This window comes from Bipolaris oryzae (genome assembly GCF_000523455.1).
Source record: "Bipolaris oryzae ATCC 44560 unplaced genomic scaffold scaffold_218, whole genome shotgun sequence".
NCBI classification, from domain to species: domain Eukaryota; kingdom Fungi; phylum Ascomycota; class Dothideomycetes; order Pleosporales; family Pleosporaceae; genus Bipolaris; species Bipolaris oryzae.
The window spans coordinates 25,785-39,535 of record NW_006911494.1 but is presented as its reverse complement, the minus strand read 5'-3'; the positions used below and the strand labels follow the sequence as shown (position 1 = coordinate 39,535).

General features: G+C 52.1%; 6 protein-coding genes across 6 annotated transcripts; 3 read left to right on the top strand and 3 right to left on the bottom strand.

Moving 5' to 3' along the window:
- Positions 1-358, top strand: COCMIDRAFT_107749 (uncharacterized protein; the record flags this gene model as incomplete). The annotated part of the gene is made up of 1 exon (XM_007694463.1): positions 1-358. A coding segment is annotated over one exon (358 nt), but the record flags the coding sequence as incomplete, so codon positions are not given.
- A 4,314-nt stretch (positions 359-4,672) lies between these two features.
- Positions 4,673-5,218, bottom strand: COCMIDRAFT_107768 (uncharacterized protein; the record flags this gene model as incomplete). The annotated part of the gene is made up of 2 exons (XM_007694462.1): positions 4,673-5,099; positions 5,157-5,218. The coding sequence occupies 2 exons, from the start codon at positions 5,216-5,218 to the stop codon at positions 4,673-4,675; spliced, it is 489 nt and encodes a 162-aa protein (XP_007692652.1).
- A 1,099-nt stretch (positions 5,219-6,317) lies between these two features.
- Positions 6,318-6,800, top strand: COCMIDRAFT_30290 (uncharacterized protein; the record flags this gene model as incomplete). Its single annotated transcript, XM_007694452.1, has 1 exon — positions 6,318-6,800. One exon carries the CDS (start codon positions 6,318-6,320, stop codon positions 6,798-6,800), a length of 483 nt encoding a protein of 160 aa, XP_007692642.1.
- Positions 6,801-6,827: 27 nt separating this feature from the next.
- Positions 6,828-7,190, top strand: COCMIDRAFT_107777 (uncharacterized protein; the record flags this gene model as incomplete). Its single annotated transcript, XM_007694461.1, has 1 exon — positions 6,828-7,190. A coding segment is annotated over one exon (363 nt), but the record flags the coding sequence as incomplete, so codon positions are not given.
- A 2,059-nt stretch (positions 7,191-9,249) lies between these two features.
- On the bottom strand, positions 9,250-11,006 carry COCMIDRAFT_107748 (polysaccharide lyase family 4 protein; the record flags this gene model as incomplete). The annotated part of the gene is made up of 2 exons (XM_007694460.1): positions 9,250-10,311; positions 10,431-11,006. The coding sequence occupies 2 exons, from the start codon at positions 11,004-11,006 to the stop codon at positions 9,250-9,252; spliced, it is 1,638 nt and encodes a 545-aa protein (XP_007692650.1).
- Positions 11,007-12,163: 1,157 nt separating this feature from the next.
- COCMIDRAFT_9358 (uncharacterized protein) lies at positions 12,164-13,201 on the bottom strand (the record flags this gene model as incomplete). The annotated part of the gene is made up of 2 exons (XM_007694451.1): positions 12,164-12,729; positions 12,799-13,201. 2 exons carry the CDS (start codon positions 13,199-13,201, stop codon positions 12,164-12,166), a joined length of 969 nt encoding a protein of 322 aa, XP_007692641.1.
- Between the last annotated feature and the right edge of the window lie 550 nt (positions 13,202-13,751).

Genomic DNA, 13,751 nt, shown 5'->3' with positions numbered 1-13,751 from the left:
GGTCTGCTCAGTCGCCTTCTCACACGACTCGGCGAGGCTGGCGTCAGGGTCGGACGACAACACCGTCAAGATCTGGGATGCGCATAGCGGGGTGTGCCTGCAGACCCTCATGGGCCATGGTTTTTCTAATCTTGCTCAGATACTAGCGTCACAATACCCCAATAAAGTTATAGACGAAGCACGGAAACCTGCATGCCAGAACATACATATTAGTGACGACGGGGTTTGGATTTGTTTAAACGCTCAAAAGCTATTATGGCTACCTACAGAATATCGACCAGGATGCAAAGCTGTATCAGGCGAATACGTAGGGATAGGCACGGGGCATGGAAAGGTCTGGATAGGTCGCTTCCAGTGACGTGCTAGTGGCAATTCTTCTTTGCTCTCTTTTATCATCATTAAATCGGCACTTCTATAGGGCTGGGGATATGTACATATATATATGCCTCTATCCCTCGCCACATAGAATCTTCGAGCGAGTACTATGTTTCTAGAAAGTAATCCTTTACGCTGCGTGATTGTTTTGATATCACAGTGATATGTTATGATAAGTAACTTAGCTGTCAGGATTAAATGACTGTTGTTTTCCAGCTTGTTAGCATATAAGCCAAATTTATTTAAGTACTCGATCTGTTCCTGTCACTATACTGGTACCTTTTTGGGCACGTGGTGGCCTAGGAGGAGCTGAGCCGGGTATCGTCACAGTTCCTAACGCAAACTGTGTGCTATCAGCGTGCTACATAAACCCTGCACAGCCATAGACTAAGCAATCTAATACACGTGCACGTGTCAAGCCACTAGGTAAGCCTTGCGGACAGCTAGCCCAAATTGGTTGATGCGTCTGCTAGAAGTACGTTCGTGGGTCGCGGCATCAGAGCAATGCGCATATTACGCCTGCTTTAGAGCTAGGTTCGTCCCAAGGATCAGGTGGGAGCCTTGTACTATGCAGGTCCTCAGTCTTATTGGCCCGAGGACTACCCTTCGAGCCTTATATCCAGGTCACGTGATATTCGGTAGCTGTTCCGTTACAGGGCAGTTTCGCTACGTATGGGTATATGTTGATGCATTAGTGCGGATTTTGGGTCTATGCTATTAGGCTAATGAGGATTGCTATCATGGAGCCAAAACCGACTGTCACGTGATCTTTAGCTTGCTGACAGGATCTCGGAGCTTACACAGCCACAGCGTTTCGAAGCCACAAGCTTAGCCCGGAGAATATTACGCCGTAAACGGTCTTATACTAGCCACATACGGAAGCTGCTCGCTGGGAAGTACCAACAGTGGTGGCGATCACACATGAATATGAGCGCCACGCCGCACCAAGACCTGGGATTGACTCCTTAGCATGGCTAAAGCCTTCCTTAGTGCACGCAAATTCATTCGTTAGTATAAGAAGTGCAATGGAGCCTGATGGAGGCTGTCTATAGTAGTGTTATTGCTTGTCTCTAGAAAAGGTGTCTTTTGCGCACCAGCGCGGATGCAACAGCAATAGCGTAATTTTTGTAAGGAAAGGTGTCTACATCTATAGAAGAAGGTAAAAAATATAATTTATCTATAAAAATAGTACAGAAACAACGCGTGAATTGAAATATTGTTTTCTGAGGATGAAGTACCCCTCTTTTCTTGCGGCACGGGGGGATTTGCGTGACCCAGGGAGGGACGTTAGTTGGCCTGTGTAAAGGACGCGTTGCCTCGAGAGGAAAGAAGAGACTCCGCGGGCTAAAGTCCAAAACTTGCCTTTAGAACCGAGGGCTTACCATAGCCGCTTCTTCTTTTTTCCCTTCTAACATGTACTTTATTTAGGTGAGTAAGGAATCAGGTACCGATGTCTTCTTTTTTTTGGCTTTCGGTGCTAGAAAACAAGAGTCATTGTACATGCTTCTTTGGCAACGCCCGCGGAAGTCGGGTAGCCATGGGAGAAGAAAGAGCGAAAAAGAAAGAGGTACCCAATGGCTTGGATCCGCGCCAGGGCGGCGGGATAATCGTCACAGGCAAAGATTCCTTCAAGGTTCGTGCCGTGCTGATGTGTTCCCGGAAGCGCATTACTCTCATTGTATGCATATGTCATGGGGGCGGGGGCCCCGTACCCACTGTTTGCGGTGCGTGAGTCGGTGGCATTCGCGACTATTGCTTCTCCCGGGTTTTCCGAGTAGAATTCCGCCTTGGTTAGTGAGGCCTAAGTGCTAAAAAGTCCAGGTCGAGTTTCACGATGTTTTGGTAGTGTGGACGCGCACGCGACTACTACGGATTTTGTTAGTAGTAGTGAGTAAGTCGTGTGCCGCTTCGGGCCGCGGATATTGTGAAGCGTGGCCATGGGGAAGAGGAAAATAAGGTATGCGTCCGGCAGAAGGGTCCGGGAGAAGGGTCCGGGAGTCCTAGCTCGCGGCTGTGGCTTTCGAATTTGTACGAGGGTCGTAATTGGAGAAGAGCATGTTGATAATAATAATGATAATGATAATAGTGTGAAGGTTAATAAGGAACGGACAAGTGGCACGGCAATTGCCATGTTGCATAATTGGTAAAAAAAAAGCAAGAAAAAACTCTGTATTTTCTGATGTGAGACCTGCTCAATTTGATGCTTCAGGTAAGGTCACAAGCCACACCCTCGAAGGCGTAGACTAGCAAAGTATGAGCCATAATTGGCTCGGAGTTTGGGTGCAGGCCCAATTGTTCGTTGAGGCCCAAAGGTGCGCCGCATGCAAGAGGAATGAGGCGCTCACTTTTCCTGCGGGAACGCTAGCCGTTAGGTGGCGGTGATTGGGACAACAGCTTCATAACGCGGTGTTTAACGATAGAAACCATATACATGTCTTGCTGCCATAGGCCGAGGCACTGCTTAGTGGAGAAAACAAAAACCTGGTTTTGTGATGGTGACATGCTTAAACGTGGCTTATCCAGGGGTCAGGTATCGGCATGGTGGCATACGTACATATGCAAAAGTCCTTCCGCGGTATGAACGACGTGACGAAGCTCTTGAGCAAGCTGCTGGAGATGCATGGTCCATGATAAGCAGTCCATCGTGGACGCTCACACCGCTTGCCGCGGAGCCCGCTTTGACGATGGGCGGCGGAGGTCGGTCTCGAGGTGTTTTGGGATGGATTGACGAAACAGAGTGGACTATTGGCATTTCAGATGGCGCAGTCGTGTTAAGTAATCGGGCTCCCACGTTACGTCGAGGAACTTGGGCTGTCGGGCTCTGTGACATTCACTGGCTTGATGCACTAGACGAGGCTGGCTAGACGTGGCTGGGTCGAGGTAGCATTCATCGACTAATCAAAGGACCGAAGAAAGTCGGAAGGCATGAATCAGGGTAGTGAGTATCATTCTGGGTGGGAACGAGTGGAGACGGGGACATAGTGGGGCGATCTGATGATGTAGTTCAAATCGTGGTGATGCGCGGCATGTGTGTGGGTGCAAGTAAGTCGGGAGGGAGAGCCGGTAAGGCTTGCCCTCCCCTGACGCTGATGCGCGAGTTATTGTTGCTGCTGTTGAACATACCGCCTTATGGGCGGGGCGCATGCCTGTATACCCAGGGACGCAAGGAGGATTGCATCGTGGTTTGGAGGATGCGATGGCTTGCGGACAGATCTAGATGAGATCTGACATGCCCCCACGCTAGTCGAGGTGCCGTCGGGTACAAAGACCGACACCAGTGTATACCCCAGAACCACAATAAGTGCAACCCCCCCCCCCCCCCCGACAACCCTTGACAGGGTGACAGCTGCCCGGAACAATGTTCCGCTGCTCTGGTAGTGGTCGGTCCCAGAAGAATGGGATTCAGTTGCACAACTCCCAAGCATCTACATTGCGTCATCCCCTCTGTCGTACTTTTGATCGCCCGTCACCGCCTAATCGCCGACGTGTTCAACGGAACACGAACCCGATGGTCTCCAATATTGTGCGGGCCGCACTCGTGTGCTCAAGGCCCGTGTTGCGGGGCAAATTTCAGGTACCCAGCCGGCAGATGCAGTGCCAGTTGTTGGATGGTAGTGCAAAATACACGTTCAAGGCAAAGTGATTCCCGACATGACAGCACCACAGAGCCTTGTAGGTTCGGCAAGAAGTGTATAGTTGTTCCAAGGATTTTCATATATGGTGTGGTGCAAAAGGCTACAACACATGACAAGCACATGTGTAAGCCGAGTACATCCTGAAGGACTATCTAACTAGGTACAATGTCCTGGCATGCAGAAAGGCAGCATGGGGCCTGTTGGTGCTTGCTACGAGGTATACGCAGTACCGAGTCTTTGCCCTTGATGAGGTGAAGAATGAGGTATTATATGCGCTTTGTTGCGCAGTAAACGGTGGCTATGAAACCTGTAGTGCACTCTTGCACTATCGATGATGCATTTGTTGCATCAAGCGTAAGACACTCGTACGTACATTAGAAGTGTTGGACAAATCCCGAAAGCGATAGTTCTGGGTCGATCATGGGTGTTTGGAGCGGTCGCGTGCCAGGGTGCGGAGACCATTGGGATTGGTCTTGACGAGGCGTGTCGAGGCAGTTTGTGGGACGTGTGATCTTGGGCAGGCGCAGGGTGATGGGGGCGGAGCCGTATTACTGGTGACAGAGGTCCAGGTGGTAGGTGGTAGGTGGTAGGTGGGAGAGGTCGAGTGAGTGAGTTTGTCGACGTTGCCCAGGATGGATGTGAGTTGAGGACACATGTGCTGGCTAAACCCTGTGAGTAGGGCGACTGGTGAGATGGCCTAGATATATCTTTTGGTCTTCGTCCTCATCCATGAGCAGGTCATCGCCAGGGTAGTCGTTGACATCATCCTCGAGCATCTGAAAAGTCTCTGCATAGGCGCGCGATGGGACAGACTCTGGCGAAACGAGAAGGGAAGCGACGTCCATCTTGATGGATCTCGGGTACAAGTGTTCGTTGGGATCTTGAACGAACCAGCCGACGCTTTGGGTATGGTCGGCCAACTTGACTTGAGGCATGTCGAGGGGAGCGAATCTCTCGGCCAGGATCTTGCGCAGCACACGCTCAACCTGCTCATCCGTAGGGCCATGGGTGAGCTGCTTCTGCTCGAGTCGGAGTATACGCTCGTTCATCTTCCGGAAGCACAGCTCTGTTCTTCGCATAAACTCATGACTGTGATGGTTAGTATGGTTGTTCCATTGTCGGAGGGCAACTGCAGATTACACATACTACCACGATGCGATTCGTTCGAAGGACTGGTTGATCATTTGCAACTGGTAGGAGAAAGACATGGTGGGCTACGAGGACGAGGTGAGAGAGGACGCCAGCTACGTAGCAAGTGAGACACTTTTGAAAGGAAGGGATTTACGGCAAGATGGGAATTAGACTTGAAAGGGTAGTTGTTACGGGACGGAGACGCTAGGGGAAGGGGGGGCAGCAATCGGTCAGACAGGTGGGATGTGTGATATATACGACGAGGGTGGGAGACGGGTGTTCCTTGGGAGGCGGCTCGTGTGGCACATAATGGGCCTGACCTTGGGCATGCAGTAGGGTGGGTAGGGCGCGGCAGGGTCCACTGCTGGCGGGATGGCTTGAGGGTAGGGTTTGGTTGGCCAGGAGGGGGTCGAGGGCGAGGGGCCAATGAGGGAGCGGCTTGTGGACAAGCAGAGAGGATGACCTGAGGGGGGTTTGTTTGGTGGATGGACATGCTCATGCTGGAGGAGTGATGGTAGGTACACAGTAGTGCTAGCGGGCTCAAGGTGCCGGCGGAGATCAGTGGGCAGCTGAGGGTGGTCCGGCTGTCAGGCGGAAGAGCCGTATACGACGGGCCAGGACAGAGACAGGCCGGTCGTCGCGCGGGATGGGGGTGAATGCAGGGGCGTGGCCAGGGCGAGCAGCCCGTCGACGGGATCGACGATGAGGCCTGGGCTACTACGAGTAGCACGTCTGGATGGAGGAGGGGAGAGGGGAGAGGGGAGAGGGGAGGATAGCCACCACCACCACGACGCCGCCGCCACTCTGGAGCAGAGAGGGCCCAGCCACGGCCAATGTTACTCGCAGCAGTAAGTAGCGGCCCAGAGGGACAGCAGCAGCTCGTGGCCACCTCACCGCCGGAGATGCTGCCAGTGCCAGTGCCAGTGCCAGTGCCAGTATGGTCAGTGGGCCAATCTGGGTCATGACTTGAAGCCATGGCCGGGCAGGGCTCGCGCTTCCGTGTGCCTTGGCTAGCGACTCCCCCTCGTTGTAACCTGACCACTGCCAGAGCTAAGCGCGCATCAATTCGCCGAATAGCCTCAAGGCGCCCCGGCAGCCAGCAAGATGCGAGCAAGACCGCTGTCTGACGATGAAATGTCCATGGCAACGGCGTTTCCCGACCGGGCCTCGTCGAGCATGAGCATGAGCATGAGCATGAGCATGAGCATCTGCTGCTTGCTCCACTCCGCTTCACCCGCTACGCCCAAAGTGGCTGCAGCAACAGCATGCGTCTCGGCAGCTCTTCCTATTGCCCGTTACTCACCCCCCGTCTCATCGGTACACGTCCTGCACGCGAAGCGGCCAGACGGCTTCAAACACCTGTTCTCCGCCCTTGGGTCCCTACCTGCTCCTGCTACCGCTACCGCTACCGCTGCCGCTGCCGCTACCGCTACGAGTACTGTCCTTGCCCGAGTCAGCCAGCACGCCTACTGTTGTTGCTGCTGCTGCTGCTGTTACTACTACTGCTACAACATGCTACTTGACAAACCCTTTTCACAAATGCCCATCCCTAAACCCCATGTCGCCCAGCAAACTAACGCCACATTGCTGTGCCTCCAGTCACCAGCCTTTACCCTCGAGCCCTACTTCTTCATCGCCACACACACACACACACACTAGACGAAACCCTCCCTCCCAAACTGGCTTCTCGTCAATCAACCACCACCCAACACCACACATACATACATACATGCATACATACACACACTCGATAAATCATCACCAGCCCCTCTCATCCACCTGCAGCAGCTGCGCCAGTCGAGTGCCGTGCCATGGCATGCCTCTGCCTCGTCTCATATGGCGCCCGATGGCACCAAATCACCATCCATTTCTCCATCTGGTAATCATTGCCTATTGCGCCTTCCGGGCGAAAAGGATCACGCCCAATCCAGCCTAGTCTGCACACCCACATCCCTAACCCGCGCAACCACACCCCACAGCTTGCAACAACTCCTATCAGCGCCGGTTCCATCGGTGATCCAACCACCTGCAACTCCCAAAACATTCTAGAAAGCATCCTCGCCCTCGCCTAGCACTGCCTGCCTGCCTGCCTGTCTGCCCGCCTGCCCGCCTCTGGGTATCCGCCACTCATCCGCCCACGATGCTGTCCTCGCATGCTCCTTCTAGTACAAATCTGACCGTCTTCCTCCATCGACGCTTACTGACAGCAGATCCTGCATGGCCTCATATCGCGACTTTCCGCGCCTTCCGATTCCCCAGTAACGTCAAATCGGACCCATCTCTTGCTCTCACCCCTCTCCATAGCCTCGTTTCTCGCCCACCATGTACGCCAACCAGCATGGCCAGCAAAGTCGCCATAGCCGCCCACCACCAGCACGCACTTTGGCATGCATACGTGACCCCTGCTGATATAATGCACAGCACTGCGTGGCGCAGCTGGACATGTCTCAATACCATGCTCCCACATGACGCAATCTCCAAGCCAGCTTATCGACCCGTTGCTTACAAAACTAGGAGTAGGTCTGTGTCCTCTCACAACTGCTATATTGATGCTGCTGCTGCAAGTCATGCACCCTGACTCCCATAATGGCCCAAAATCCAAGTCTGTGCACTTTCATGGCCTACCCTGGTATGGGCTAATGCAGTTGCCCGAAGTTAGACTTCGCACTTTTTGCAATTTAATTTAGGTCCATATCCCGTCGCATCTTCAGCTGCCTTGCCGTCGATCTACCTAGTACAGCGTATGAAACGGGCAGAGGCTACCAAGGCTCACAGAAGCTATACTTTATTGCCATCAAGGGCACCTCCCCAGCCGTTCAGCTTGTCAAGTGCCCATGTTCCCTCGGTGGATTAGCAACTTGAGGCGTCATCCTGTGCGCATGGTCAGGCAGCACCTGGTATGACTACCACAAGTCGGATGCCCACTTTACTTCCCCGGATGGAATCCAATATATTTTGATTTCGCATTTTTTCCCATTTTACGCCGAAAGAAACCCCCCACCCCAAATGGCCTCGTATTCCTCACGAGCCCTCTGCAAATTCTGGTTAGGCTTGATACGGTTTACCTCGGTTCATTGCCTGGTGGTGTCGTGCAGGAGAGATCCGGGGAAGCGTGCTCTGCGTCGCTTACCAACGACTGCGCCACTATCAATGCCAAACTGCCGCGACAAACATCATGCTATTCCCAAGAGAACGTCGGGAGTATGATCCCGCACTACTTCTCCCTGCACGGACGTCGCGAAGTTTCCATCAAAGTTCCTGCACCTTAGCCGGCGGCCGATACAGGGATGCTGAATCCTACCCACTCCCTGTCTCTAATATGTAAAAAGTCCATGTTTGCCTATCAAAATTGATCCCCGGAGGATCAACACCATGGGCCTGATTCCACTACTGACTCGTACCTCTCAGCTGATAGGGTAAAGTACAGACCTGCCACTTTGACTACTTGGGTTAACTGAACGTCGCCTTTGCAGCCAAGTGTCTGAGCGAATAAGAGAAAAAAAAATAACATACGATAGTACCTAAACTTTAACACCGTCGGTGAAATCAGAGTGGATTGTCTCACCTGTCTAAAAATATAGTACACAAGTGCTTAGTATTTATCACTACATGTGCTTGCACAAACATTTGTACTCCCTTACATGTCCATGATCTTGGGCACAGATGCTGTCAATATCTCACTCCAACCCCGATCAGGCACCTTCTCCTATGGGAAAGAGACTCTGTGCATACTGCAAGCCCACGGTCCGGGCTCATGCTGACTACCGACTTTGCGTCTGACTTGCAGCTCCCTCACTAGACGCATCGCGAGCTGACCGAGAACAAGAAGAAGAAGAAGAAGACGGGAAAAAAAATCGCTCATAGAGAGCCCTCTGAAACACGGTGTGTGATCAAGCACAGATAACAGAAACAGGAATGAAAAAAAAAGGGGGGGGGAGGGAAGAGTGTGACTTTTTTGTCACAACAAACGAAAAAGGTCCTTCGGGCGTAGCACTTCATCGGTGTGTTTCCTCAAACCATGTATATTACATACTACCAGACAAGTCTCACACAAGTCACACAAAGCAAAACCCCCTCCCCCAATTTGCCCACGTTCCCTCCCCTTTTTTCACTCCAACAACTCTATCGCATCGAGAATGACATTGGGAGCCAAGAAGCCTGTCCCAGACTCACCGCTCAAACAGCTGATACGAATCGTATTGGCGCCCTCGACCAGCGTACCAGCAGGGATAGCGTAATCGTACACCTCGCCAAACCCACGGTACGCGCCTCGCGTGAAACCCCGCGACGCAATCTTTGTCGGCGCCGCAGGCACGGCGGGACTGAAATTAGTATTCAGCGTCACAGCGGGACGGCAGCCGGCAAAGGCGAGGGTAGTGCCCACACGCAGGCTAAGTGCCGCCGTGTTCTTTTGCTTGGAGGTGAAGTTGATGGTGAGGGGGTTGAGGTCCTTGACGAGGGCCATGGGCACGCTGTCGAGGGTGCTGGTGCCCACGGTGTAGGTGAGGGGGACCCAGGGCGCCATGCGCGAATCAGAGGGATGCATGCGGAGTTGCTTGTCTGCGTTGCGGAAGCCCTTGGGCTGGCCGTCCCATTCGCCGATGCGCCACAGCGAGGTTTTGGGCTCGGTATCGGCGGCTATGTTGGCCGTTGTCGTGCTGCCAGCTGTTACCATGACACTGATGGCTTTTACTTTGAATTCGCCTTGGTATAGGACTTGAGTGTAAGTCCCCGGTTTCATGGCGGGGGAGGTGAAGGTTCCAGAAGAAGAAGAGGCGTAGGCCCAGTATTGGGCTGCGTCGTTGTACCAGTGGACGACTGCTTGGGCGGTTGAGCTTACCCCTGTTGCTTTTCCTGTCACTGTGCCTCGGGCTGAAGGGGGAACGTAGTTGGGGATCGAGAGGTCCTTGAAGAATGTCGTATCCATGCTTGAGCCCCCCTTGGGGATATCAGACCGGCTAAAGGAAAGGGCATACGGACCCTTCATCCCCATACGATACTTTTCCAACTGAACATGATTACTGTTCATGTAGAACGTCAGAGAATTCGCCGGACCCGCATTATTAGTATTGATATCGCGATGAAAAGGTCCACCGGCCGACGTCTCATACGAATACGAATCCATCAGCAAACAGACATGAATCGGATTGGTATCCCGATACACACAGTGCTAAAAAAAATAATCTTTGTCAGCCCCCCCTTCCCTTGCATCTCAACCTTTCAACTTCAAGAAAGTAGTAACAATTGTTGTTGTTGGTTTTTTTTTCTTCTTGAAAAGGGAAAACTTACCACAGCATCATCAATAAACCTCTCACTCGAGTAAAACTTACTCCTCGTCTCCCCGTCGGCCACCAAAAAAACATCCTCGCCTTCGACCGTCCCCGTCGCATTCGCCGTCGTAGACACGATCCCAAACGGCCAACTCAGCCCCACTTTGGCACTATCCAGCCGCGCTATAAACCGCAACTCGCCAATCTCAGGCTCCGCAGTAATGTCCGTCGCCATGTAGATGGTCGCCTCTCCGGCTTTGGCAACAATGTACTGCGTGAGTGTAGGCGTCGTGCATGTTACCTTGATGTAACTGGTGCCGATGATGTCGTAGCTGACGGTGGCGGAACCGAGGCCAGAAGCAATGTGCGAGCCCTTTGTGGGGGATTGAAGCTCCTCGCCGGCGTAGTTGAGGGATGTGATGTCACAGGATGTGGTGGAGACTGTGAAGAGGAAAGGGGCTGTGGAGCCGGAATCGATGGTTATGCTGTCTTTGGTTTTGTTGACGCCGAAGGCGGCGAGGGTTGGGGTCGTGAGGGTGGTGAGGGCGAGGAGGAGGGTGGCGGTGGTGGTGGTGGTGGTTGTGTAGAGGTACATTGTTGAGGTATGTAGAACCCTCTTGGGAGTTTTAGCGATGGATGAATGGGCAAATGGAAGGAGTGTAGAATTGAATATAGACAGTTGGAAAAGAAAGTTAGGGATGTAAGATAATGCAATCTGTACTTACAGATTCCCGATTGAACAGGAATAAGTTGAGCAAATAATTTACAGGGCATCCCTTCCTCCATATAGGGTACAAATCGCAGATGCCCTTTCCCTAGCCCCTCTCCCCTCCCCGCACGTGCGCGAAACAAACCCTCCACCCAGACCCCAGCCTTGCCATTGTTCAATCTCCCCCTCAATTTCCTATCTCAGTAAATATACATACACCATGACTTGGGGAAGAGGAGGAGAGGGAAGATCCCTACTTTCGGTGCTTACGGACCAGGGGGTGGGAACGAGTCAAAACAACCGAGATGAACGACTTATCGAAATCTCTCTCTCTCTTACATGCACGTTCCGAGAAAAAAATCTCACCATTTCTTTTTTTTTTGCGCCCGTTCAACGACACACTACTAGAGAAGGGTTGGACTGGCATCCTGCGTTTCAGTTTAGGGGCGCGTCTGGTGTTAGAAGGCTATTGTATATAGGTCGTGGAATTGATGGGGGGGTTCAACGGGTGTTTTTTCTTTTCTTTTTTGCCTAAGCTCAAATAACCGGTGACTTTGAGATACTCACTCCACCCCAGATAATAAGATACACCATATCGTTCTTGATGCACAACAAGCAATGGCGAAGCTTTCGCCTTGCTGCGATTAAGCTTTTCTTTTCACCTCGAAACGAATACAGGGAAAGAGCTTCGGGGCCACCGGTTTGGTATAAATGAACGGGCTAACTAGCTTATTATGTTGATATTAGTGGTGGAAGATCTGATCTGCGAACAAGGGAGGCAAGGAAACAAAGCAGTTAGGACTGTGACCGCTATTCTTTAGCCGCGGCCTTTTATTTCAGCAGGTGTGTGAATAATGACATTTCTCCGCGATGGCTTTCGGTTTGCCGTTAGTTAGTCCGTTTCAGGGTAAGATTGCGAGGGAATTCGGAATAGACGATGTCATGTCACTGTCCTCGTGAAACAACAAATACTTTATTCTTAGCGACGTAAGAAACAGTATGAAATTAATAGCGCATCGTGTGCAAAAGAGCGCTGTTGTCGCTTAATCCTCACCTGCAGGACAATCGTTCTTGTATAATGCACTGAGCGACACCTGTCGACACCACAGCGCCCATGGTCTGGCAAGCGTACCGGACATGGCTTCCCAGGCGTCATGACACTCCCTGTCACTCAAATATTTCAAGTTGCCGCCTTCGGCCTTTGCATGGCCAGACTTGATTTTCCCACCAGCGTCAACATCAACCTTGCCCTCGAGCGCGTATCCGGTGTGCGCATTCTGTATCGTCATGGCTGCTGTTTGCGCCTTTGCAGCCTCCCTGGTGTATATGGCCTGGTATACAGCCTCCTCAATACCATGCGCGACAGTCACAAATCCATGGCCTTGCATAAGAACGACCGCATGATCAGGTTCCAGTTGAGGCTCCGAAGACGCACCGCCTAGCTGCGATGGTAGCGCCGAGCGGACCTTGGAATAGATAAAGCCAGTCGAAGTCGCAGGTTTGAATGTCGCGGCAAGAGAAGCTCCCAGCGTAGCGTTGCTCACAAGCAGACTATGTTTTGAGCCCGATGGATAGCTGCTCGAGGCATCCCATACAGGGACCGTTGATCCTGTTTATTACCAGAATTAGCATTCTGACAGTCCATGAGTCTTTTTCTCAAGGAAAGAGCAAAATTTACCCAAGAAACCAGCCATATGAATGGTATTCTTCAACGGCACCCCGCTGATGCAATAAGGAAGCACATCGCCTGCATGGCTATGGACTACACTGTTGATGGCTGGGAATCGCTTGTAAATCTCACTATGAATGTATCGCTCTAGGTACCCGGGCTTTGCATCTTTCTCGACCGCTTCAGCGCTGTCAACGTGGTACTCGACTAGATCTTCTGGCGTGCTAATTAGCGCCGGTGACATGTTGCATGGCATCCAGAATGTCGCAGGGTTATCCGGAGAGCGCACGGAAATGTGCCCGTATGCGTCAACAAGGCCATGGTGGTCGAGGATGTGGCTTGCTGTGACTAGCCCTCTGAAGAGATCTTCAAGGCCGACCTTTTCGCGTTTTGGGTAGTATCCAGCTGACATTTTTGGCGAGTTGCAGGTGGAGTCTTCGACATGATGAGCAGCGGGGGTCGAGGCATGTCGTTGGTTTTGCGGTGCCTGTTTGCGATGCCCGATGACGTATGTTCCCCACGTCCTAGGATGGTGAGGGAAACGACTGGATAGGATGTAATCGGGCGGGGGTGGAAGCTTGCTGGACCCTGAGCAACGACATACGATCACATCCTTGACTTGGCACTTTACTTACCTGCAGGAACGCCCAACTGCAATGCCCAAGTAACATATCCTGTCGGCTCTCGTCATTATTGCGTCTGCCGAGAACGATTAGCATCTTCCGTTCCCCGTCTACAGATGATGTTACATGTAGCTTGTGCATGGATCGGTCACAGCTGAACGATACCCATGGCTAGGGAAAGAGCTGCAACTAAAGTTACTTTTCCAGAAATGAAGAGTGGGCATCTTCTTGTTCTACTTACGTTTTAATGAACGGCTTTCTGCGACTGAGTTGGAACCGTTCTACTAAAATTCGTTGCCCCTTCAGACAGGCTCATCAGGCTTGCAGTGTCTTGCGTTG